Source organism: Bombina bombina, chromosome 2, assembly GCF_027579735.1.
Source record: "Bombina bombina isolate aBomBom1 chromosome 2, aBomBom1.pri, whole genome shotgun sequence".
NCBI lineage: Eukaryota > Metazoa > Chordata > Amphibia > Anura > Bombinatoridae > Bombina > Bombina bombina.
Window position 1 is genome coordinate 1186854748 of NC_069500.1, and position 26197 is coordinate 1186880944.

The 26197-nt window shown below is 37.8% G+C and overlaps 1 protein-coding gene across 1 annotated transcript in view; it reads right to left on the reverse strand.

Moving 5' to 3' along the window:
- Positions 1-26197, reverse strand: part of UFSP2 (UFM1 specific peptidase 2) — a 139507-nt gene that overhangs the window by 35366 nt on the left and 77944 nt on the right. Inside the window, exon 10 of the mRNA XM_053703885.1 lies at positions 7680-7756. Coding sequence (XP_053559860.1) covers positions 7680-7756 — 77 coding nt within the window. The remainder of the gene's footprint in view (positions 1-7679; positions 7757-26197) is intronic.

Genomic DNA, 26197 nt, shown 5'->3' on the forward strand with positions numbered 1-26197 from the left:
CGTCAGCCATATCTTTATTTAAGGCAACAATGTACCGCACCCGAGAGCTTAATTTTGACTAAACTTTAGGGGTTAAACCAAAGGGGGGTTAAAGGGATACTTAACCCACATTTTCATGATTCAGATAGAGCATGCAATTTTAAGCAACTTTCTAATTTACTCCTATTATCAAATTTTCTTCGTTCTCTTGCTATCTTTATTTGAAATGATATTTGAGTTCAGTGTCCCTTTAAGCAACATCCTCCACGGCTTTTCACAGGGTTTTAAACTCAAGGCCAATCCAGTCTATTTTTAAGTTATTAAAAAATCCTGATTTTCCATTTGACATTGTACTGAGAGAACAGTGGATTTGTAATCCAAAATAAAAGCATGCGATCATACTATAGGAGCAGTGTTTGTAGTAACGTTATAAACTGTTACAAACACTGCTGCCAAAGAGTGATAGAACATTCATAGCCCTGATCCTATTTCTCTTCAACAAAGAATACCAAGAGAACTAAGCATATCTGATAATAGAAATTGTTTTAAAAAAATTCATGACTATCTAAGCCATGAGATTTTGACGTCACTATCCATTTGAGTTTACAAGTGGAAAGTCCAATGCTTTTATTACATAAAATGAGAACTATTATGTAGCATTAGAGAACCATTTATTGAAGCATTTTTCTTTTTTATTGTACATATTTTAAGGTAGTTTTTTTTTTTTTACATATACCACCCATACCAAAAAACTAAATATTTTGCTTAAAACACCTTCAAAAACCTTTTTTTGACTTAAAGGGACATGAAACCCAAATTTTTTCTTTCATGATTTAGGTAGAACATAAGATTTTAATATTTTAATCAACTTTCAAGTTTACTTCTATTATCAAATTTGCTTAATTCCCTTGGTATCATTGTTGAAGGAGCAGCAATGCACTACTGGTTTCTAATTGAATACATGGGTAATCCAATGACAATCGGTATATATATATATATATATATATATATATGCAGCCACCAATCGGCAGCTAGAACCTAGGTTCTTTGCTGCTCCTGAGCTTTCCTAGATAAACCTTTCAGCAAAGGATAACAAGAGAAGGAAGCAAATTAAATAATAGAAGTAAATTGGAAAATTGTTTTAAATTGTATGCTCTGTCTAAATCATGAATGTCTAATTATGACTTTACTATCCCTTAAATGCACTTGCCCTTAACCATCCCCATCTTTTTAATTAAATATCAGTATGCCAAGACAAGGCTAGTTTATTACTCAAGTGCTATAACAACACTGTAAAATGTTTTTTTCCATAGCAGATAAAGCCAGATACATTTGCGAAAGCCCCCTATTTTACTATTACAACAAATACTTTAAAACGGTAAGGGCTAGATTACAAGTGGTACACAACCAATAGCGCAGCACACATTATTGTGACCTTGCACTAAGAATAAAGCCCAATCAGGTATTACAAGTAAATGGTAAAAGAGGCTTAACAGAGAATATTAATACAGCCAACATTTTTTAGCGCATCCTATACTTTGAATGAATAGCGCCGGGTGCGCTACTATATTTATATCACAAGAGGTGAGTTAGGTGTTGTGTTTGAGCGCAGCACAATTAAGCACTTGAAAATTTAGCAGTTTTGGAGACCTGAAGTAAAGGGTTAAAAATGGAATATATGCATAACAGAACACATGTATTATATATTTAAAGAAACAGTCAAGTCAAAATTAAACTTTCATGACTCAGATAGGGCATCCCATTTTGAACAACTTTCAAATTTACTTTTACCATCAAATTTGCTTTGCTCTCTTGGTATTCTGTTGAAGGATAAAACTAGATAGGCTTAAAATGATTTCTAAACAGTTGAAGGCCGCCTCTTATCTCAGTGCATTTTGACAGTTTCCCACAGTTAGACAGTGCTAGTTTATGTGTGCCATATAGATAGCATTGTGCTCACTACCATGAAGTTATTTATGAGTCAGCACTGACTGGCTAATTTGCAAGTCTGTCACAAGACAGATCTGAGATAAGTGGGCCGTCTGCAGAGGCTTAGCTACAAGTGATCACAGCGGTAAACAGTATATTAAAGGAATAGAATGGTCCAAAATAAAATATGCATCTGTATCCTTCAATTTGAAATAATAATTTTTGCAATATACTTTCCTCAGCACAATGCCTTTGGTAAAAGTTATTACTGTTTTTCTGCAGCATACGCACAGCAGTAGCTTGTATGACACAAATGATATCTTCAGAAGCAACACACACTACTACCAGCTCTCTGAGAAGGTGTAGTGTCTGAATACTGGTGCACAGGCCCTCACAGGATATGTGTGTATGCTGCACAAAAGCAGTAATAACTTTTACTAGAAGCATTTTTGCTAATGCAAGCATATTGCAAAAATGCTTATATTTAGAATAAAAATGCACATTTCAATTTTGACCTTTCTATCCCTTTAATATAACATTGGTTGGTATGCAAACTGGGGAATTGGTAAAAAAACTAAATTTATGCTTACCTGATAAATTTCTTTCTTTCTAGACACGTTGAGTCCATGGAATCATCAATTACTGTTGGGAATATCACTCCTGGCGAGCAGGAGGAGGCAAAGAGCACCACAGCAAAGCTGTTAAGTATCACTTCCCTTCCCACAACCCCCAGTCATTCGACCAAAGGAAAGAACAGGAAATAACACAAGGCGCAGAGGGGTCTGAGGCTTATATATAAAAAAACTGTCTGAAAAACAGGGAGGGCCATGGACTCACTGTGTCAAGAAATAAATAAATTTATCAGATAAGCATAAATTTTGTTTTCTTTCTCAAGACACGGTGAGTCCACAGAATCATCAATTACTGTTGGGAATCAATACCCAAGCTAGAGGACACAGATGATAAGGGAGGGACAAGACAGGTAAGCTAAACAGAAGGCACCACTGCTTGAAGAACCCTTCTCCCGCAAGAACCTCAGTCGAGGCAAAAAGGTAAAAAGGTTATAGGGAATGCAGAGAAGACCAAGTTGCAGCCTTGCAAATCCATTCCACAGAAGCTTCATTTTGAAACCCAAGAGAGACAGTCCTAGTGGAATGAGCTGTAATCCTCTCTGGAGACTGCTGCCCAGCAGTCTCATAAGTAAAACCAATTATACTTCTCCACCAGAGGGAAAGAGAAGAAACAGAAGTCCTCATGCTTCCCAGAGAAACAAACAAACAAACAGGACAGAAGACTGGAGAAATCCTCAGTCGTTTGTAAATAAAATTGTAAAGAACACACAACCATGCAACAAATGCTCTTCAGAAAAGAAGAACTTCGACAAAGAGAAGGAACAAAAAGTTCCTGATTTAAATCTATGATAGAAAGGAATCGAACTTAGCACAAAGGACCGCCTTATCAGCATGAAAGATAAGATAAGGCGAATCACACTGTAAAGCTGGGAGTTCCCACACTATCCAAGCAGAAGCAATAGCAAAAATAAACAAAACCTTCCAAGATAACTATAAATATCTATGGACTACAAAGGCTAAAACTTAGCTTGGTGCAAAACTTTAAGAACAAAAGTTAAGCCTCCCAGGAGGAGCAACAGACTTAAACATAGGCCTGATTCTGACCTGTCAGTATATGGCCAGGTTATAATACTATATATTTAATAATTATTCTTTAAAACTAACCCACAATAAAATGCATATATACGAAAGAATTAAAATTAATATAAATTCCTAAATTCTTTATATTAAAGTTATATACACATTGAATTATATTTATAGAAAACCAGATTATGAATCAGATTATACACACTTATGCTGTTATAATATGCTTACAAAGATCATAAATATATATCTTGACAATTTACCTTATTCACAATAATCGCATTAAAATACCACAATAAAATAACAGAATCTTCTGTTATTAACCAATATCTCTAGTTCAATGCTCATTATGGATTACCAACTTATTATGCTTAATTAATAACTACCAGGGATATAATCACACTAACCAGTTTATGTACAGTTCTGAAAGCGTTCACTATAATAACTGACTTATTAATCTGGAGTATAAAACCCTGTCTAGTAAACAAATCATTTAGCAATAATGACTACTTAAGACTACACAGGACTATGGATGTAACTTAAAATACAAATTGTGCCCTTTTAAATTTACTAACTGCAATTAGACTGTAGCAACAATGAATGTATTTGCTTTAAAATATCAAGTTATATATTTAACAGTTTCTTATACTTCACTCAAATAAGCAAATCAATTCTTCCAGGGTTCCTCTGATAAATCCAATTTCACCTCATAAATTAAAAGAGGTAATTTTTGCAAGATGGATAAAATTAGGCCCAGATTACCTTATATTATACTGGATCCCAAGGCAACAGTTGGTCAGTCAAAATTCAGCAGCAGAGTCCTCTTTTTTTTCTCTTGCCTGGGGTTATATCACGCGATATAATCCCACCCCTTTTTATTCTAATCATAGGTGATAAATTCGATAGGCCCTTAACGGAGCTTGTCCCTGAGTGGTTATTTGGGAGACGCCTGCCTGATTGGCTCATCTGGCACTCAATGTGTTCCAATAGTTAATTTATTTGGCTGTCATACCAGTTTTAATCCCCTAGGGGGCAGTAGACAACCGCAAATGCAGTTTCACCATCAATTATTGCTACAGTGTAATACATCCTTATAAAGTGATTATTTAAACTACTTTAATTTCTTGTATTAATCACTTACAATTTTAATTATAGATGGGATAATATAATTTAATTTTTCTGATTATTTCAATACCAAATACAAGTATGTTTCTAGTGATCATATTAAAAAGCAATTACACTGTTAATTATTTGCTCTCCAAAGAATCATAGCATTCAACATCCTGGCATTATATTCATACAAACACAGCATAATTCACATTCCTAATAATTTTTGAATACACAGATCCATATTTATGGCTAATATTCATAGGACATCTTGCCGTCTGTAAAATAAAGAAACAAATGTTACCATTTTGAAACAAACATTTATACATCTACAATACAGCTAGTCATTAAATTCAGTATACACTTATCTAATATGTAACTGTTAGGCATTTCTTCTCAGGATATATACTGTATATATAAATATATTTATACAGTCTGAAAATCAATTATACTTGAAATTTAAACACAAGTTGTACTTTAAAAATGAATTTTAAAGCTACAATACAAACATGTGTTTCTGTTTGGTTCAGTATATGTTTATCTGAGGCTCAGGGGCAATTAACAGGTCTGTGCTAATTACTATACTCAGAATTTCTGTTTGCTACCCCTACGGGGCTGTGAGCTTCAAAGCTAAAACTTTTGTTGTCAGATGCTGCATCATCCTGGGAGACATAAGGCTCAGATTTATATCCTCTTGAGTTTGTACCAGTATTAGCTTTTGCTAAGCAAGAAAAAAACAAAGACCTCTTAATCTGTCTAAAGTTATCTTAAGAGGCAAAAGGCTCCAAAGAATATTGCAATTTAAAAAAAATATTCTGAATATGAGGGACAGAGATTTATAAAAAACAATATAATCCTCAAATCAATAACATATGTTCCTAGGCTGCTCCAACTAGAACATAAGCCCCACATCTAAAAAGATATGAGATTTCTCCAGATTAATCCATTTAAGGAACAAAAATATTAAAAGGAAAATTAACCATTTATTTCCCCATCATAACATAATTGAGGATTTATGAAAAAAAGTTATCATGTCATTGAAAACCAGAACAAAAACACGTTAGGTTATATCCCTATTAGCACCATGGCTAAGAGAAATATACAACTTTAACAGCACTTCCGCTTCATCCTGTCTGAATACATGATCATATAGTAATATACTCAAAGTCAAGCAGAAAAAAAACTGTGCTCCGTATCTAAAATGGCGCCGCTCTACTAAGAGAAGAAAGGAGGCAGGGCCACCAATCGGCAGGGAAATGAAGCACGTGATCGTACTTCATACTGCCCATTGACAGTCACAATACTAAGCATACATAAAAATAATCACAAGAGGCATTAACCACAGTACTGCCGCTTACTTCATCCTGCCGCTTCTTAATAGCATAGAAATATTGTATCAGGCAGCGATATCTAGTACCGCTCCGATATAGGAGCCCCATATGAAGGCGCAGACAGAAAAATGCGCACTCTCTAGGCACTGATAGTGATGCACGATAGATTAGGGTAGCATAAGACATATTAAGGCATTTCTACCACTCCTAAAACATCAACTTTTAGTACGCCAGTGAAGCTAAAAACACCTCTAAGCCCCCAATAGAGGTTAACTCTTCTGAAAGCGATTTACCCCTAAGTCTACCTACTAGCCACTTGCATTAGCACCTGCTCCCTGCCAGAAAAAAAAAAAAAAATTCTAATGAAGGAATCTGAGTCCCGTATAAGTTGAAGGAATTTCTTAACTTAGCATAGAAATGGCACACCTAAAAGGCTGCATAAAGTATAAACAATTTTATGTGGATTCTGTAGTCACTAAAAACACTTACAGGGCAAGCCCAACAGAAGTGCACAGCGATATCTCTAATTTCCTCTGAGAAAAGCGTGCTCCGTAACACAAGTTCCAAACATCATTTTGAAAGTATCAGGGATATTATTAACCCCTAAAGTGACTAACACATGAGCCCAATTTTTCAGGGTATAATAACATACAGTATTAACCCTTAGTCTCCTGTCACCAAAGTGCCTGCATCCTGCCTACAATATCCTTCTAAATGATAAATATATGTCACAAATAATATGCAGTGCATAAGTGCAAGTCCCCAATCTTAGAAGACAAAAGCACTTACCTGCATCTGTAGAAAAAGACAGAGTAAACTTACTCAGGCTTTCTATACCAGGGCAGCAACATGTTAGGAAAAACGCAGCAAGGCCCATATTACATGTTCCTAACTGCTTTAAAGCCACCACTGCCCTACTGAAGAGACTAATGTGGAGTACGGCTAGACCCAATCTTGAGAGGAAAGATCAGAGCAAACCTACTCTGCTTTCAAAATAATAAAATCTTGATTGAAGTGAAATAAATCCATTCTTCTTCAGACACCAAAAACTTCACCTCTTCCTTGTACTGAAGGCAAAGAGAATGACTGGAGGTTGTGGGAAGGGAAGTTATACTTAATAGCTTTGCTGTGGTGCTCTTTGCCTCCTCCTGCTGGCCAGGAGTGATATTCTCAACAGTAATTGATGATTCCGTAGACTCACTGTGTCTTAAGAAAAAAAAGGGATTATCTATCTTTTTAAACAATAATATTTTTCGAGTACACTGTCCCTTTAAGTCAAGTATTCCACTCATATTTATACATATTAAATACAAAATAAAAAGAGTTATGTTTGAAAATATGTTTTAATAGTGATTTAAAGGGATATGGTATATGGATCTAGAAATCTATTTGCACGGGTTTAGCACACTTACGCTATCCGACTTCCAGATGTTAGTGTGACCTAGACTTTTGCTCGAGCACTAATATATTACTTTCAACTTGCAATATGTGAGCAAAAATAAAAGTGCTATTGATTTAACCTAAGTGGTGTTATCCCACATTAGCACTTATATTTTAAACTCCACTTGTATTCTAGCCCTAAGTCATTTCAGGAGAAAGGATCATTTTGATCAGCAGTATTTAGGACAACTATTTCATTTAAAGTCTCTACATCTGTAAATGTTTAATGATCACTTACCAATCATAACTGGAGTTCCTTCAGACATGAAATGATTGACAAGCTCTCTTCCTCTTGATGCCAATTCTGATCCCTGGCTGTGAATATTTAGAAATGTTATCAGCAATACACAAAATAAGGTTAATACGATTGTGACATAGAGGGTTAACAAATCTAGCAACAGTCACCAGTGTGTCACAGAATGAGTTAACCAGCCCCCTTCACCTCAACCAGTTTGTCACAGTCTAGCCACTTCAGACAAGCCTGTGACATAGTTCAGTGGGTGCAAGGGTTAACAAACACTCTTTCATCTGTACTAGACCCGGAAAATTGCCTAAACTCCCCTTTAATGCCACCCACACTAAACTATCTATTCTGCCACCACTTTAAGATTAAAAAATATGGGAAATCCAAAGGAAAAACACAGACGAACAGATTAAAAATCCAAAAACAAAAGTCGACAAAAATCTATCTAAAAACATAATACTGTTATTTCTAGTCTCTTTGATAACATGGTTCAAATATTAGACAAAGGCAAAAACTTAATAAAGCAACATTTATTCTGAACAAAAAAAAAATCACAGTGCATTTATATAAAAAAGTAACAAGTACACACAAAACAAGTTTCTTTAAAATAAAAGAGAAAATATAACAGCACCTATAACTTTACCAGAATAGCCTCTGCTACAGGGAAATGTAATGGAATATAGTCAAACATGCTGCTCAAACTTCCCATGTGAAAAATATAATATTGCTGAAATCACAATTATTATTTTTTTCCTGAGGCCAGGTTTCTGATCAGGCCCTTTCCAGAGTGGGCAAGGAAGGTAGCCACTCTTTTTTATAGCAGACCAATAAACCAATTTGCAAGCCCTGGCTGAAGTTATTGGGTAACTTATAATTTCAGTTATGTATATATAATACACATATCATTATAAACAATACCACTGTGAAATCATGAGTTCTATTTTTATATCGAACATGACATGTCTTTCATATTTGGTCATCCAGTAACATAAAAGTGATTAAAACAGGTCTTAAGATATCCTAGAGTGTCACCTCTGATCGACCTCAGGTTTGTGCCTTGATAGGGACACTGGATTCTGTCACTTCCATGTTAACATCTTTGCTTCATTAACTGATTTAAGGCCCCAGGCCCCTGGATATGTGTTCACTCTAGTGAAACTATTTATGATAGGACGTCTTTTTTTTTTTTTTTTAATAGAGACAGGGAAATACTCATCTGGAAAAACAAAATTAACACACAGAGAAAAAAAAGTAACCCCTTACAACCTAAAATCATGAGGTCTTCATGACAAAGATGTTTTTGAAGTTAAAAATGTTCCATATTTAAAAATAAATAAATAAAAATATACAGGTTGGAAACCCTTTATCCATACTGCTTGGGACCAGAAAAGGTTAAGATTTTGGAATAGTTTGGATTTCTGAATATTTGTATATTTGCATCTGTAAAATGGGGCAGCTTGGAGAGGGAAATGGACCAAAAGTAAACAACAATATCTTATGACATGTAAATATTGCCTAAATGACAAAATACAGCTAATAAAAGCAGCCTAAAAGTAGTTTTATATATTTTTTTATCGTTTTATTTTTCAAGTCTCAAGTAGGATTACATAGATAAGTCATGTAAGACACAATGGTACATCAACAATAAAAAGAAAGTGCAAGAAAAGGGGATTGTGTATAAATCATTCTTAAGAAAAACAAAAGTCTAGTTCCCACTTGAGGAGTTTCATCTTATACTAAATCAAACAAATAAAAATAATACAACAATACAATTGTAAGAATAACTAACTAATAAAGACCGCTCAGAAGTCAAAAATGGGTCTACTAGAAGAGAGCTAACTTATTAACTCCAGTGAGGCCACACCAGAAGGAAGCATGAGGTCCCTTCAGAGATTGTGTAGGCAAATCAGTTATATCTGTGAGTTTCTGGGGTGTAAGGAATTTGTATGTGTTTTGGGTTGTTACAGTCCATTGAGCTGCTCAGTCATTATTGCTATTTAGGAAGGGGAAGAGCAGTTGATTGTGAACTGACATAGAGAGGTGCATTATAAAAGGCTCCCATTTTGTTAAATGGAACTTGATTCTACGTTCTATGTCACCTTTAACATCTGCTTGTTCTATAAAGATCTGAGTGTAAAGTATGTCAGGAGCTATGGGAGACGTCCAAAATTTGAGGATCAGTTTCCTGGCTATCAATATAGAAAGATTAAAAAAGGGGTTACATGGAGAAGGCTGAGTATGGCCAACTAGGAATTATACAGATTGTATTGATAAAAGTATTTTTGTGTGCGACAAATTTTGGTCAGCCAATATTGTAATTTGCTCCAAAGTTGGCTACATCTGGGTTGGGTGCTGAACATCTAAGGCATTCATTTATTGTGTCTGGCACCCAGTTTGATCTTAAGTTAGGGGTTATGTAGCTGAGGTGAGATTGCATTTCATTATAGTCCGTTGAAAGTGTTGCTCCACGAACTAGGTTAACATTAGTGCTGATCGTGTTTTCAGTAACCTCTACAACACTGATGTACTTCCACCTTTCACATAAATCTATCATGATAGGGAATGCTGAGTTAGTTACAATTAAATTGTAATTGTGGAAAATAGAGTGAGTGCCCTGATTAGCTAATGAGTATAATATATCAATGTTGGTGATAGTTTTACAACCTCAGCCTTCTGCTAAGAGTTTATGCAAGTAGTGCATGCTTTGGAGGTAAGCAAAAGTGCTATTGCGAGGGAGATTAAACATAAACTGTAAATTTTTAAAGAAGTAAGGTTGGTTATTGTTAGCATCTTATAACTGTACTACTGTTCTCAGGCCACAGTTGTCCCAGGGTCAAAACATTTTGATGGTCATTCCAGGTAGAAAAGTAGGATTACATTGTAGGGGTATATGTTTGGTAACTTTGGATGGCAATCCCCAGCACTTGCATAACCTAGCCCAGGCCCTTAAAGGGTCTCGAAACGAGATGCTATTTCTCACTTTTGCGGGAGGAACTGAAGCAGAGCATGGGGTAAAGAGGCTACATGTAGACAGAGAAATTGGCAATTTTAACCACCTATCTAACATAGACCATAGTTGATCACAGGTGGTATGTTAAGATCATAAACCAAGGTGGGATTAGTATGTAATTGCATACCCAATTATTTAAAAGAGCTGGCATTAACTTTAAGATTTAGTTGCGTTAGAGAAGAATTGGAGCTATTGTCAAGTCAGAAGTCGTGGCCTCATCTAACCTCTTGCACTTCGAATTATAAGCCGTATACGCTGTAACCTGGCCTCTAGGGACAGCCTTAGGTTAGGATCATGAACATGTTGGCAATGCAGAGTACTGTACTCTATTCATTGTGACCGCAGGTGTTTTTGGAAATCAAAATTGCAATATAAGTATTTAGGGAAATGCCAGTCTCTCTGCGGGGGTTTGTTTGGCAATAGTTGCAGCCTCAACTATATGGGTGCATGGTCAGAGATAATGACTTGTCTAATGTCAATTTGTGGGATCTGATTATTCAGTTGAAGGGAACATAAGAAGTAATCTATTTGTGATATGAAGCCATGTGCTTTAGAGAGACAAGTAAAACCCTGTTGAGTCGGATGGCAAAGTCTCCATAGGTCACTGTAGCAGAGGTGTTGAACTGTCGATCGAGAGATAGGGCCTAGGCTAGGTTAAAGTCTCCTCCAAGTATCAGAGGTGTTTTAGCTTAAGTGAGGAGTAGCGATTGAAGTTAGCGCCAGAATTTTGAAAATGATCGGTTAGGGCCATAGACATTACAAAGAGTATAAGACTGCCCTATCTGTAGAGTGGCCACAATATATCTACACACAAGGATAGCAGCAGCATAAATTATAACCAATTTATTATGGCACAAGAAAAAAGTCCACAACGTTTCGGGGTGTTACCCCTTAATCATGTGAATACATAATGGCACTCCAACATGTCCTTATATACCTATACACAGGTGTAATCAAGTAACAATCAGCAAACAGCTAGTAAATTACAGCATTTCAGTAATATTACACCCTCTAGTGGTAATTTATATTATTGCATCATTATATTTACATATTTTCAACATCCTTCAACAAATGATACAAAAGAGTACAAAGTGCACAAAAATCACTTAAAAACAAATATAAAATCATGGAAAGCAGTCATTATCAAGAATAACATCAGATTCAGAAGAGTACTATCAAATTAAGATAATTTAGAAAAAAAGGGACCAATCCAGATCCCTATTCATACCTTTTGGTTGCAGAGTCCCTAACCTAAAGATCCAAAGAGCTTCTCTTTTCTTTAATATATTTTCCCTATTACCTCCTCTCCTGGGTCTATGCACCTGCTCTATGATCTGAAACCTGAGTTGAGAAATGTTATGTTTAGCCTTAATAAAGTGGTGGGCAACAGGGGCTTCTAAATCCCCCCTCCTGATACTGGATTTATGTTCATTCATTCTCTCACGTGCTTTACGTGTCGTCTCGCCAACATAAAGGAGCCCACATGGGCATTTGATCAAATAGATTATATATTCGCTATTACAAGTGCAATAGCAATTCATATCAAATTTTTTTCCGGTATGTGGGTGAAAAAACACTGCACCTTTAATCATGCTGCTACAGCTAAAGCAACCCAGACAAGGGTAACAACCTCTATTAGCACTAGTAATGTATCTGGTGCCCCCTAACTTAGCTGTACACACATCACTACTCACAAGCTTATCTCTAAGAGAAGGAGCACGTCTGAATGCAGGCATGAAATTTTCTTTAAAGGCCTTAATGTCAGGATTACACTCAGATAAAATATGCCAATGTTTTCTAAGGATACTAATAACTTTGTTACTTTGTTTGTTATATTCGGTGACAAAAGTAATTCTGTCACCCTTACTTTTATCCTTATTGGCTCTTTTATGGTGAAGAATATCATGTCTCATCCTAGCATCTACCTTATCCAAATTAGATTTAATTACAGTATCAGGATAACCACGTTCTCTAAATAACTGACCCATTTCCTTGAGTCTTTGGCTAGATAAATCAGGATCAGATACAATTTTTTTGACTCGCAAAAACTGACTATAGGGAAGAGAATTCAAGAGTGCCGGTGGATGGGCACTCTCATATCGCAACAGATTATTGCGATCAATCGTTTTTTTATAAATATCAGCCTTCAAAGAATTCTGTTCTCTATAGATTGAGGTATCGAGGAACTCTATATGCTCTTCACTCCAAGTTAGGGTAAACTGTATATGTCTTGAGCAGCTATTAAGGTCACTGACAAAATTGAGCAGGGTTCCAATGTCGCCCCTCCACACCCCAAAGATGTCATCAATATAGCGCCACCAGGTGGCGCCATATTGTTGAAATGCCAAATTCTCATAAACAAAACTTTCCTCATACATATTCATATATATGTTGGCGTAGTTAGGGGCGACATTGGAACCCATGGCAGTGCCCTGCTTTTGAATGAAAAATTGATCTTGAAACAAGAAATAATTACATCTAAGTACTATGTCCAATAATTCCATAAGGAATTCACACTGTTGGTCAGAATAATTACCACTGGATTTAAGGACATTAAATACAGCCCCCATCCCACTAGAGTGGGTTATGGAGGTATATAAACTGACCACATCAAGAGAATATAGGATATATTTATTATCCTCCAATTGTAAATTTTCCAATTTAACCAAAAAATCATCAGTGTCTCTGATATAAGATTCTGAGGTTATGACAAAAGGTCTTAGTATCTTATCAAGATATATGGCAATATTGGAGAAAATAGAGTTAGTACTCGCCACAATGGGTCTACCAGGTGGTCTTCTATTATTTTTATGAACCTTTGGCAAGGTATAAAAAATAGGTGTAATATGATCATCCACACAAAGGTACTCCATAGTTTTATTATCAATCAATCCATTTTTAACTGCCTTCATCACCAAATTAGATATTTTTTTCTTAATTTGAAATATGGGATCCCTATCTAACTTGCCATAAACCTCTTGGTCAGTAAGTTGTATCAAAATCTCATCAATATAATATTTCTTATCTAATACTACAGTGGCTCCGCCTTTATCAGCCTGTCTCAAAATAATATCTTTTCTATCCTTCAGAGACCCTATTGCAGCATATTCAGATTTAGAAAAATTATTACTCTGCCTCTCATTGTGACATTTCCTAGATTCTCTTAAAACCTCAATATCATGAATTACCAACTTAGAAAAAGTTTCAATGCTATGGTTCTGTATAGGTGGATTAAAGGCACTTTTACATCTTAGCCCTAGTGATTTAACGTTAAGTAGATCATGCTCAACCATTCCAGTACTATCGTTACGGTTTTCAAAATATGCTTTTAATTTCAGTGTACGAAACAATCTATGTAAATCTTGGTACAACAAGAAAAAAATCACATTCTTTTTTAGGGACATAAGAAAGTCCTTTTTCCAGAACCAACAGTTCATCTTTATCAAGGGTCGCTGATGAGGTATTCACCACCAGTGAGGTTAGTTCTTTACCTTTGACCTGGTCTGGCGAACCTGGCGTACCCCCATTTTTCCTTTGTTTACTCCGGTGGTGTTTGACGCCGCCACGGCGGCATCGCTGTCTGAGTCCCCCGACGGTCTTTCTGACTAACCGGAAGAGGATCCGCTCTCCTTACTGTTACCTCTACGCGCTTGTCTGCGCCAAGAGCCTCTACCCTCCATCCGGTCTCTTGCTGCCGGGTCACGTGTCCAACGATACACGTGACCTGTCTGGTAATCCTCAGTGTCTCGCATGAACTTACTGCGCTTGCGTTGTTCCAGCTGCTTGCGTAACTCATCCACAACCGCCTTGGTATCTGTGAAAACTTTAGCAGCTCCATCTACTGGCAACGTAGCCCGCAAGTTGTTCTCCATTTCTCTTAAAGTGCCCTCCTGCTCCTCCATTTCCTTTTGCAGACATTCCACAGTAAGTGTAATTAAATCAAGCGAACACTTATTGAGTATACGTTCAAATTTCTCACAATACTCTTTGTTTGTCAGCATCAAGGTCGGGCGAGCTGTCATTCTCAACCCCCTGGGTATTCTTTTCACCCTGTGGTACTCGGCTAAGGTTGTAGAATGTAACTCGTAAGCCAGATGTTTCTTAGACAAATTAGTAAATTCTTTGCCAGAAATCTCTGCCGGGGTAGTTTTTAGAAATATATCTACCCTCTGAATCAATTTTAGAAGCTGTTATTCGGGCAGAAAGGCCTTTTTTGAACAGGATGGAAACCTCAGTATGTGTGTATAGGATGTGGCCAACCCATCTAGTTTTTAATTTCTCATGCGCAGTAGCTGTGAAGTGCATTTCCTGTAGCTGTGCCTTAACAAAGCATTTAATGAAGTTAACTTACAGTCTAGGTGTTGAAAGGCAGAAGTGTGTCATCTATAAAGTCCTCCCTAGGCCTCTATGTATGGAAAACACCACAAGAAAGGGGGCGTGTCTCTGGCAGCACCTTAATATAACGTGAACATACAATAATGGAGGAGCAGCCACAAGTAGAAACCCTAATTGTTGCCACCCAGAAACCTCACATAAGAGCAGTGATTTTTACTTTAACATGACAGTGAACTGGTATTTGATCGTAACAAAGACGGAGCAGTTTAGCTCTTTAGGGGTTACCTCCCTCAGTGGGAATTCTGTCTGCTGCAATCCTGGGGAAGTGTTTGTGAAAGATCAATGTAAAGATCTGAAACCCCTTGTTAATATCTATCATTTGTATCTGCAGTGCGAACTGTATTGGCCTGACCTGACAACAGCTGGGCCCATCCAGGAAAGCGGGCCTGCGGGGAGCTAACATATACAATTGCAGGTGAAGATTTAGATTGTGGCCTTTTAAAACGGAGCTCTAGGGCAATTGTGAAGAATGCTAGATCTGGACAATGGAGTTCGCTATGTTCCAGTCTTAACAGCTGAGGCAATTATTACAATTATAGCATTAATTGAAGAACCCTGGAGGGGAACTCAAAGAGGCACGCTGAATGTATGTTTGTGTAATGTCCAAATATTACCAGAGAAAGTAACAAATGACCAAGATGCAGAATCTATAAAGATATAAAATGTTTCCAATGTGTGGCAAGGCAGCTCCACGTGAACCCGGTGCGCAGGGCAATCTATACAAACGAGAAAACAAAAAGAGGGCGCCTCATACTGTAATATGTCCCATATGGGTTAGTGGATGTTAGTGGTAAATAAGCTTACCAGATCGAGTTGCACCGTACTGTGACCGGTGCTAGTGGGCAGGCTAGCACACTACAGTGGCTAGTACACTGATCAGGGTATCCCCGGCATGGCTCTCAACTGGAATCCAAGTTTCGGAAAAACTGCAGACACTTTCAGTACCCACTTGTGGGGTTAGGGGAAGGATAAAAACAAGAGGAACAACTTCCGATATTTAAAAGGTAAGAAAACGCTTTATTTTTTACAGCAATGCGTTTCTCGACCAAAACACACTGGTCGTTTCTTCAGGCAGTATAAAAAACAAATACAAAGCATTGTAATTAGCAACATTATATACACTTGTAACAAAATAAAAACGGAAGTTGTCACACAAAGAAGAACCAATGGAAATAAGAATGTGGACTATGTATTAGGAAAGGAGAATTACTTAGGCTAGAGCCATAACAGGTGTTAAATGTTAAGTACAAATTAATCAGAGTGGTCGATTCTTTAAAAAAAAAAAGGAAAACCTTTTTGTGCAAATTACAAATATTCAAATTGCATACTAATGGAGCCTCATATTAGAAACAATGTATACTTTTATTTTTCTATTTACGGCCATCTTTTAATGAATAAAAAACGTTGGCTATTAAAACATGCATTTTTGTGTATGCATAAACTAAAAATGTATATTGCTTCTTCAAACATGATCCAAATATTTACCTAAAACACTCAGATAAATTGTGAGTTATGTATGTATGTATGTAAGACCAAATAGGTGAAAATGTGTGATAGTGAGAAAAGAATCGGAGTCATCTGTGTCGACAATTTAACTGGCTTTCGAAATAGTAAAAGAAACTAATATGTTCATATATCAAAAAACATAATGTGTCAAACGTCATTGTGTAAAAAGTGACCGTTAGTTGTAAAAATAGAAACATCTGATATTTTCTGTCTAAAATATGTCGGGTTAGGGTATCAGTTGTTGATAACCAAACAATGATACATGAAAAAAATAAAATATATAATTGTCTTGTATATCTGGTTTGATTGTATCCTCAGTACGATGAGACGGAGGAAAGTATCTATACCAATAAAGTCTGTGGTATAAAACCATGTCATTAGATACCAGTATAAAGAATTCCCAGTCGGATCTATGAAACGATAATTTCATATGTGAAATAGTGGTCTGTGTTCAAAATAGACCACCATGTCAACCGTCATGTTTCTTCAAGTTGTAACCTTCTTCAAGTTCTTCAAGTTGTTTCTTCAAGTTCTTCAACACTACTCATACAAAAGATAGTTACATTAATACACAACCCAAGCTTATCACTAGTCGCTGATTGTAGATAGTTTTCAACAGTATACATATATATATGATGTTTTATTCAACTTCAAATACACATTTCATACTTACTGTACATATTGCTTTCAATACATGCACACTACACTAGTCTATACAGGACTATCTTTACACACCTAGTTCTCACACATCATTCTTTAGTTTTATAGAATCTATTACATTACAGATTCAACATTTTGTTTATCCCTTTTAGTTGATTAGCCAACTCCCTATATACCGCCCACTATGTGGACATTTAGTTAGCTCCTACCACCCGCATGTCTTGGGGTGATATAGGCTATACTTGCACTAGTATTATAGTTAATATGGTATTTTGTTTTATATACACATCGCAAATGTTTCATTTGCCTATCTCCTGTGACTATACAGCTAGCTCCCACCTATTACCCTCTGGGGTTTGATATAGGTTACAACTTTAAGAAACATAACGGTTGACATGGTGGATTATCACATACATTGCATTCTACATTACACAAATTCTCATCACATAGCTAGCTCTCACTGGAAACTAGTTAACCATCATATATTTTTCTCAAATATCACAGTTCCACCATAAGGTTTAATTGACTATACAACTATAGATGTTTTTACGGCCAATTCAATAAAATTAAGCATCTTTTCTTTTTCATCACCATCCACATTTATTAATAAGACCGCATAAGTCAGGTTTAAGACCTATCAGGTCTATTTTGAACACAGACCACTATTTCACATATGAAATTATCGCTTCATAGATCCGACTGGGAATTCTTTATATAATGACATGGTTTTATACCACTTTATTGGTATAGATACACTTTCCTCCATCTCATCGTACTGAGGATACAATCAAACCAGATATACAAGACAATGATATATTTTATTTTTTCATGTATCATTGTTTGGTTATCAACAACTGATACCCTAACCCGACATATTTTAGACAGAAAATATCAGATGTTTCTATTTTTACAACGAACGGTCACTTTTTACACAATGACGCTCATGTTCGCTGCTGCCCGATATCCCATTGATTCCTATGGGGGAATAAAAGTTATGTTTACACCTAACACCCTAACATATACCCCGAGTCTAAACACCCCTAATCTGCCGCCCCGACACTGCCGCCACCTACATTATACTTATTAACCCCTAATCTGCCGCCTCGACACCGCCGCAACGAAATAAACTTATTAACCCCTAAACCGCCAATCCCGGAGCCCACCGCCACCTACAGTATGTTATTAACCCCTAATCTGCCGCCCCCTACATTACATTTATTAACCCCTAATCTGCCGCTCCAACGTCGCCGCCACTATTCTAAATGTATTAACCCCTAAACCTAAGTCTAACCCTAACACCCCCTAACCTAAATATTATTTAAATAAATCTAAATAAAAATTTATATTATTAACTAAATTATTCCTATTTAAAACTAAATACTAATACTAATAGTTACATTGTAGCTAGCTTAGGGTTTATTTTTATTTTACAGGCAAGTTTGTATTTATTTTAACTAGGTAGAATAGTTAGTAAATAGTTATTAACTATTTAATAACTTCCTAGCTAAAATAAATACAAAAGTGCCTGTAAAATAAAACCTAACCTAAGTTACACTAACACCTAACACTACACTACAATTAAATAAATTAACAACAATTAAATAAATTAAATTAGCTAAAGTACAAAAAACACTAAATTACAGAAAATAAAAAACAAATTACAAGATATTTCTCTTGTTAAGTGTATCCAGTCCACGGATCATCCATTACTTATGGGATATTAACTCCTCCCCAACAGGAAGTGCAAGAGGATTCACCCAGCAGAGCTGCTATATAGCTCCTCCCCTAACTTCCATTACCAGTCATTCTCTTGCACCCAACGAATAGATAGGATGTGTGAGAGGACTGTGGTGATTATACTTAGTTTCATACCTTCAATCAAAAGTTTGTTATTTTATAATAGCACCGGAGTGTGTTATTCCTTCTCTGGTAGAATTTGAAGAAGAATCTACCTGAGTTTTTCTATGATTTTAGCCGGAGTAGTTAAGATCATATTGCTGTTTCTCGGCCATCTGAGGAGAGGTAAACTTCAGATCAGGGGACAGCGGGCAGATTAATCTGCAAAGAGGTATGTAGCAGCTTATTATTTTCTGACAATGGAATTGATGAGAAAATCCTGCCATACCGATATAATGTAAACTCAGCCTTAAATGCAGTAGCAGCAACTGGTATCAGGCTGTCATGTATGTATATTTTACACTTCAGTATTCTGGGGAATGGCACTTCACTGGAATTATACTGTATGCATAAAACTTTAGCCTAATTTGCAGGGACTAGCAACAGGCTTTTTAATAACACTCAATTTATTAATGTTAAACGTTTTTTGCTGGCATGTAAAATCGTTTAATTTTCTGAGGTACTGGGTGAAAAAATGTTTTGGGCACTATTTTTTTCCACTTGGCAGTCGTTTTATTTAATTTATGACAGTTTACTGATCTCTCTCACTGTTATGTGTGAGGGGGAGGGGCCTTTTTTGGTGCTTTTGCTACGCATCAAAAAATTCAGTCAGAAGTTTATTGTCTTCCCTGCATGATCCGGTTCATCTCTACAGAACTCAGGGGTCTTCAAAACTTGTTTTGAGGGAGGTAATCACTCACAGCAGAGCTGTGAGATTGTAGTTGACTGTGATAAAAAAACGTTTATTTCTGTATTTTTTTTTTTTTTTCTGCTATCAGGGTTAGTTATCCTTTGCTAATGGGAGCAATCCTTTGCTAAAATTGTGTTTTTTACAAAGATTTGATGCTATAACTTTTCAGTTTATTAATTTTCAACTGTCATAACTTTTTCTGTGCTTCTTATAGGCACAGTACGTTTTCATATTATAGTAAATTACTTGAAAAGTATTTCCAAGTTGCTAGTTTATTTGCTAGTGTGTTAAACATGTCTGATTCAGAGGAAGATATCTGTGCTATATGTGCTAAAGCCAAAGTGGAGCCCAATAGAAATTTATGTACTAACTGTATTGATGCTACTTTAAATAAAAGTCAATCTGTACAAATTGAACATATTTCACCAAACAACGAGGGGAGAGTTATGCCGACTAACTCGCCTCACGTGTCAGTACCTGCATCTCCCGCTCGGGAGGTGCGTGATATTGTAGCGCCGAGTACATCTGGGCGGCCATTACAAATCACATTACAGGATATGGCTACTGTTATGACTGAAGTTTTGGCTAAATTACCAGAACTAAGAGGTAAGCGTGATCACTCTGGGGTGAGAACAGAGTGCGCTGATAATATTAGGGCCATGTCAGACACTGCGTCACAATTTGCAGAACATGAGGACGGAGAGCTTCATTCTGCGGGTGACGGTTCTGATCCAAACAAACTGGATTCAGATATTTCAAATTTTAAATTTAAGCTGGAAAACCTCCGTGTATTACTAGGGGAGGTGTTAGCGGCTCTGAATGATTGTAACACAGTTGCAATACCAGAGAAAATGTGTAGGTTGGATAAATATTTTGCGGTACCGGCGAGTACTGACGTTTTTCCTATACCTAAGAGACTTACTGAAATTGTTACTAAGGAGTGGGATAGACCCGTGTGCCGTTCTCACCCCCTCCGATATTTAGAAAGATGTTTCCAATAGACGCCACCACACGGGACTTATGGCAAACGGTCCCTAAGGTGGAGGGAGCAGTTTCTACTTTAGCTAAGCGTACCACTATCCCGGTGGAGGATAGCTGTGCCTTTTCAGATCCAATGGATAAAAAGTTAGAGGGTTACCTTAAGAAAATGTTTGTTCAACAAGGTTTTATATTGCAACCTCTTGCATGCATTGCGCCTGTCACGGCTGCAGCAGCATTTTGGTTTGAGTCTCTGGAAGAGACACTTGAATCAGCTCCATTAGATGAGATTACACACAAGCTTAAAGCCCTTAAGTTAGCTAACTCATTTATTTCAGATGCCGTAGTACATTTAACTAAACTTACGGCTAAGAATTCCGGATTCGCCATTCAGGCACGCAGAGCACTGTGGCTAAAATCCTGGTCAGCTGACGTTACTTCTAAATCTAAATTGCTTAATATACCTTTCAAAGGGCAGACCTTATTCGGGCCCGGGTTGAAAGAAATTATCGCTGACATTACAGGAGGTAAAGGCCATGCCCTGCCTCAAGACAGAGCCAAACCTAAGGCTAGACAGTCTAATTTTCGTTCCTTTCGTAATTTCAAAGCAGGAGCAGCATCAACTTCCTCTGCACCAAAACAGGAAGGAGCTGTTGCTCGCTACAGACAAGGCTGGAGACCTAACCAGTCCTGGAACAAGGGCAAGCAGGCCAGGAAACCTGCTGCTGCCCCTAAGACAGCATGAATCGAGGGCCCCCGATCCGGGAACGGATCTAGTGGGGGGCAGACTTTCTCTCTTCGCCCAGGCTTGGGCAAGAGATGTCCAGGATTTCTGGGCGTTAGAGATCATATCTCAGGGATACCTTCTAGACTTCAAATTCTCTCCCCCAAGAGGGAGATTTCATCTGTCAAGGTTGTCAACAAACCAAATAAAGAAAGAGGCGTTTCTACGCTGCGTACAAGATCTTTTATTAATGGGAGTGATCCATCCGGTTCCGCGGTCGGAACAAGGACAAGGGTTTTACTCAAATCTGTTTGTGGTTCCCAAAAAAGAGGGAACTTTCAGGCCAATCTTGGATTTAAAGATCCTAAACAAATTCCTAAGAGTTCCATCGTTCAAAATGGAAACTATTCGGACAATTTTACCCATGATCCAAAAGGGTCAGTACATGACCACAGTGGATTTAAAGGATGCTTACCTTCACATACCGATTCACAAAGATCATTACCGGTATCTAAGGTTTGCCTTTCTAGACAGGCATTACCAGTTTGTAGCTCTTCCATTCGGATTGGCTACGGCTCCGAGAATCTTCACAAAGGTTCTGGGTGCTCTTCTGGCGGTACTAAGACCGCGAGGAATTGCGGTAGCTCCGTACCTAGACGACATTCTGATACAAGCTTCAAGCTTTCAAACTGCCAAGTCTCATACAGAGTTAGTACTGGCATTTCTAAGGTCGCATGGATGGAAGGTGAACGAAAAGAAGAGTTCTCTCTTTCCACTCACAAGAGTTCCCTTCTTGGGGACTCTTATAGATTCTGTAGAAATGAAGATTTACCTGACAGAAGACAGGTTAACAAAGCTTCAAAATGCATGCCGTGTCCTTCATTCCATTCAACACCCGTCAGTAGCTCAATGCATGGAGGTGATCGGCTTAATGGTAGCAGCAATGGACATAGTACCCTTTGCATCTACATCTCAGACCGCTGCAATTGTGCATGCTAAGTCAGTGGAATGGGGATTACTCAGACTTGTCCCCTACTCTGAATCTGGATCAAGAGACCAGAAATTCTCTTCTATGGTGGCTTTCTCGGCCACATCTGTCCAGGGGGATGCCATTCAGCAGGCCGGACTGGACAATTGTAACAACAGACGCCAGCCTACTAGGTTGGGGCGCTGTCTGGAATTCTCTGAAGGCTCAGGGACAATGGAATCAGGAGGAGAGTCTCCTACCAATAAACATTCTGGAATTGAGAGAAGTTCTCAATGCCCTTCTGGCTTGGCCCCAGTTAAAAACTCGGGGGTTCATCAGGTTTCAGTCGGACAACATCACGACTGTAGCTTACATTAACCATCAGGGAGGGACAAGAAGCTCCCTAGCAATGATGGAAGTATCAAAGATAATTTGCTGGGCAGAGTCTCACTCTTGCCACCTGTCAGCAATCCACATCCCGGGAGTGGAGAACTGGGAGGCGGATTTCTTAAGTCGTCAGACTTTTCATCCGGGGGAGTGGGAACTTCATCCGGAGGTCTTTGCCCAAATACTTCGACGTTGGGGCAAACCAGAGATAGATCTCATGGCGTCTCAACAGAACGCCAAGCTTCCTCGTTACGGGTCCAGATCCAGGGATCCGGGAGCGGTTCTGATAGATGCTTTGACAGCACCTTGGACCTTCGGGATGGCTTATGTGTTTCCACCCTTCCCGATGCTTCCTCGATTGATTGCCAGAATCAAACAGGAGAGAGCATCAGTGATTCTAATAGCGCCTGCATGGCCACGCAGGACTTGGTATGCAGATCTAGTGGACATGTCATCCTGTCCACCTTGGTCGCTACCTCTGAAACAGGACCTTCTGATCCAGGGTCCCTTCAAACATCAAAATCTAATTTCTCTGAAGCTGACTGCTTGGAAATTGAACGCTTGATTTTATCAAAACGTGGTTTTTCTGAGTCAGTTATTGATACCTTAATACAGGCTAGGAAGCCTGTTACCAGAAAGATTTACCATAAGATATGGCGCAAATACTTATATTGGTGCGAATCCAAGAGTTACTCATGGAGTAAGGTTAGGATTCCGAGGATATTGTCTTTTCTACAAGAAGGTTTAGAAAAGGGTTTATCCGCTAGTTCCTTAAAGGGACAGATTTCAGCTCTGTCCATTCTTTTACACAAACGTCTGTCAGAAGTTCCGGACGTTCAAGCTTTTTGTCAGGCTTTAGCTAGGATCAAGCCTGTGTTTAAAACTGTTGCTCCACCATGGAGTTTGAACTTAGTTCTTAATGTTTTACAGGGGGTTCCGTTTGAACCCCTTCATTCCATTGATATCAAGTTGTTATCTTGGAAAGTTCTGTTTTTAATGGCGATTTCCTCGGCTCGAAGAGTCTCTGAGTTATCTGCCTTACATTGTGATTCTCCTTATCTGATTTTTCATTCAGACAAGGTAGTTCTGCGTACTAAACCTGGGTTCCTACCTAAGGTGGTCACTAACAGGAATATCAATCAAGAGATTGTGGTTACATCTTTGTGTCCTAATCCTTCTTCGAAAAAGGAACGTCTGCTACACAATCTAGATGTAGTCCGTGCCCTGAAATTTTATCTACAGGCAACTAAGGATTTTCGACAAACGTCTTCCCTGTTTGTCGTTTATTCTGGTCAGAGGAGAGGTCAAAAAGCTTCGGCTACCTCTCTCTCCTTTTGGCTTCGTAGCATAATACGGTTAGCCTATGAGACTGCTGGACAGCAGCCTCCTGAAAGAATTACAGCACATTCTACTAGAGCTGTGGCTTCCACTTGGGCCTTTAAGAATGAGGCTTCTGTTGAACAGATTTGCAAGGCTGCAACTTGGTCTTCTCTTCATACTTTTTCCAAATTTTACAAATTTGACACTTTTGCTTCTTCGGAGGCTGTTTTTGGGAGAAAGGTTCTTCAGGCAGTGGTTCCTTCCGTATAAAGAGCCTGCCTGTCCCTCCCGTCATCCGTGTACTTTAGCTTTGGTATTGGTATCCCATAAGTAATGGATGATCCGTGGACTGGATACACTTAACAAGAGAAAACATAATTTATGCTTACCTGATAAATTTATTTCTCTTGTAGTGTATCCAGTCCACGGCCCGCCCTGTCACTTTAAGGCAGGTAATTTTTCCATTAAACTACAGTCACCACTGTACCCTATGGTTTTCCTTTCTCTGCATGTTTTCGGTCGAATGACTGGTAATGGCAGTTAGGGGAGGAGCTATATAGCAGCTCTGCTGGGTGAATCCTCTTGCACTTCCTGTTGGGGAGGAGTTAATATCCCATAAGTAATGGATGATCCGTGGACTGGATACACTACAAGAGAAATAAATTTATCAGGTAAGCATAAATTATGTTTTAAACTAATTACACCTAATCTAATAGCCCTATCAAAATAGGCAGAAGTGGTCCTCCAGATGGGCAGAAGTGGTCCTCCAGACGGCATCTTCTATCTTCATCCTTCCGGCGTAGAGCGGGTTATTTCGTTGCGGCGGGGTCTGGGAGCGGCGGTTTAGGGGTTAATAACTTTATTCGAGTTGTGGTGGGCTCCAGGAGCTGCGGTTTAGGAGTAAAACAGTATAGTATAGTGTGGGTGTTTAGTGACAGTATACCAATAAAGCTGGGCAAAAGCCAAAGAGCAGAGAGATCAATGACTGTTAGTTAACAACAGTCTGCTGCTCATCGCCCCGTACTTGGTGTGCGGCTTTTTGACAGCTTTTTTAGTAACTTTGGAGAGCATATTCAGGTCCACGGCAGCGATGTTAGGCGAGCGTATTGGTGCCGTCGAATGCAAGTAAGTTGACGGCTTGATAAATAGGCCCCATTATGTTTTTTGATATATGAACATATTCGTTTCTTTTACTATTCCAAAAGCCAGTCAAATTGTCGACACAGATTACTCAGATTCTTTACTCACTATCACACATTCCCACCTATTTGGTCTTACATACATAGCTCACAATTTATCTGAGTAATTATAGCATTAGTTTATATTATTAGTGCTGTCTTATTCAGGCTCTAGTACTTATGTGGTGTACTGTTTAACCCTTTATATTTTTGAATGTATCTCCTGATTCTGCTTCCTGAAACAAAGAGGGAACTTATAAAATTGACAAGCTAATTATATGGTCAGTGAGATCTGTTTATATTACATATATCAGGCTGTAACTGATACAAATTCTGAAGCTCTTATTTTACCATAATATTCTTGATAGCCTTTGTGAAGCTTAGAGCCTATATCCCTCTATTTGAGGTTATGGTTTTATAATTCATATGTTCTCTAACTATCTGACAAAGTTGCTGTAGTTAACCCTTTTTTGTGTGAGAGACTAGTGCTTATATGTTTTACTGTGTTAACTAAGAAAGAGCAGACTTTTAGCGATACCCAATTATTATTGATTTCACTTTATGGTGCCTATTCCAAAAAGAAGCTTTTGAACATTATAATTTAAGCATATACCAGACATTATTTTATTAACTGTTTTTAACTCGTTATGCTCCATACCTCATAGTGAGCTCAGTCATTTTACATTATAACCATAGCGGTAATTTTACCTGTATTGTAATGACCTTGTTATTTGTTCTCATTTGATTACTATAATCTCACTTCTCTTGATATAGTGCTGGAAAATATGCTGTCAACAGCC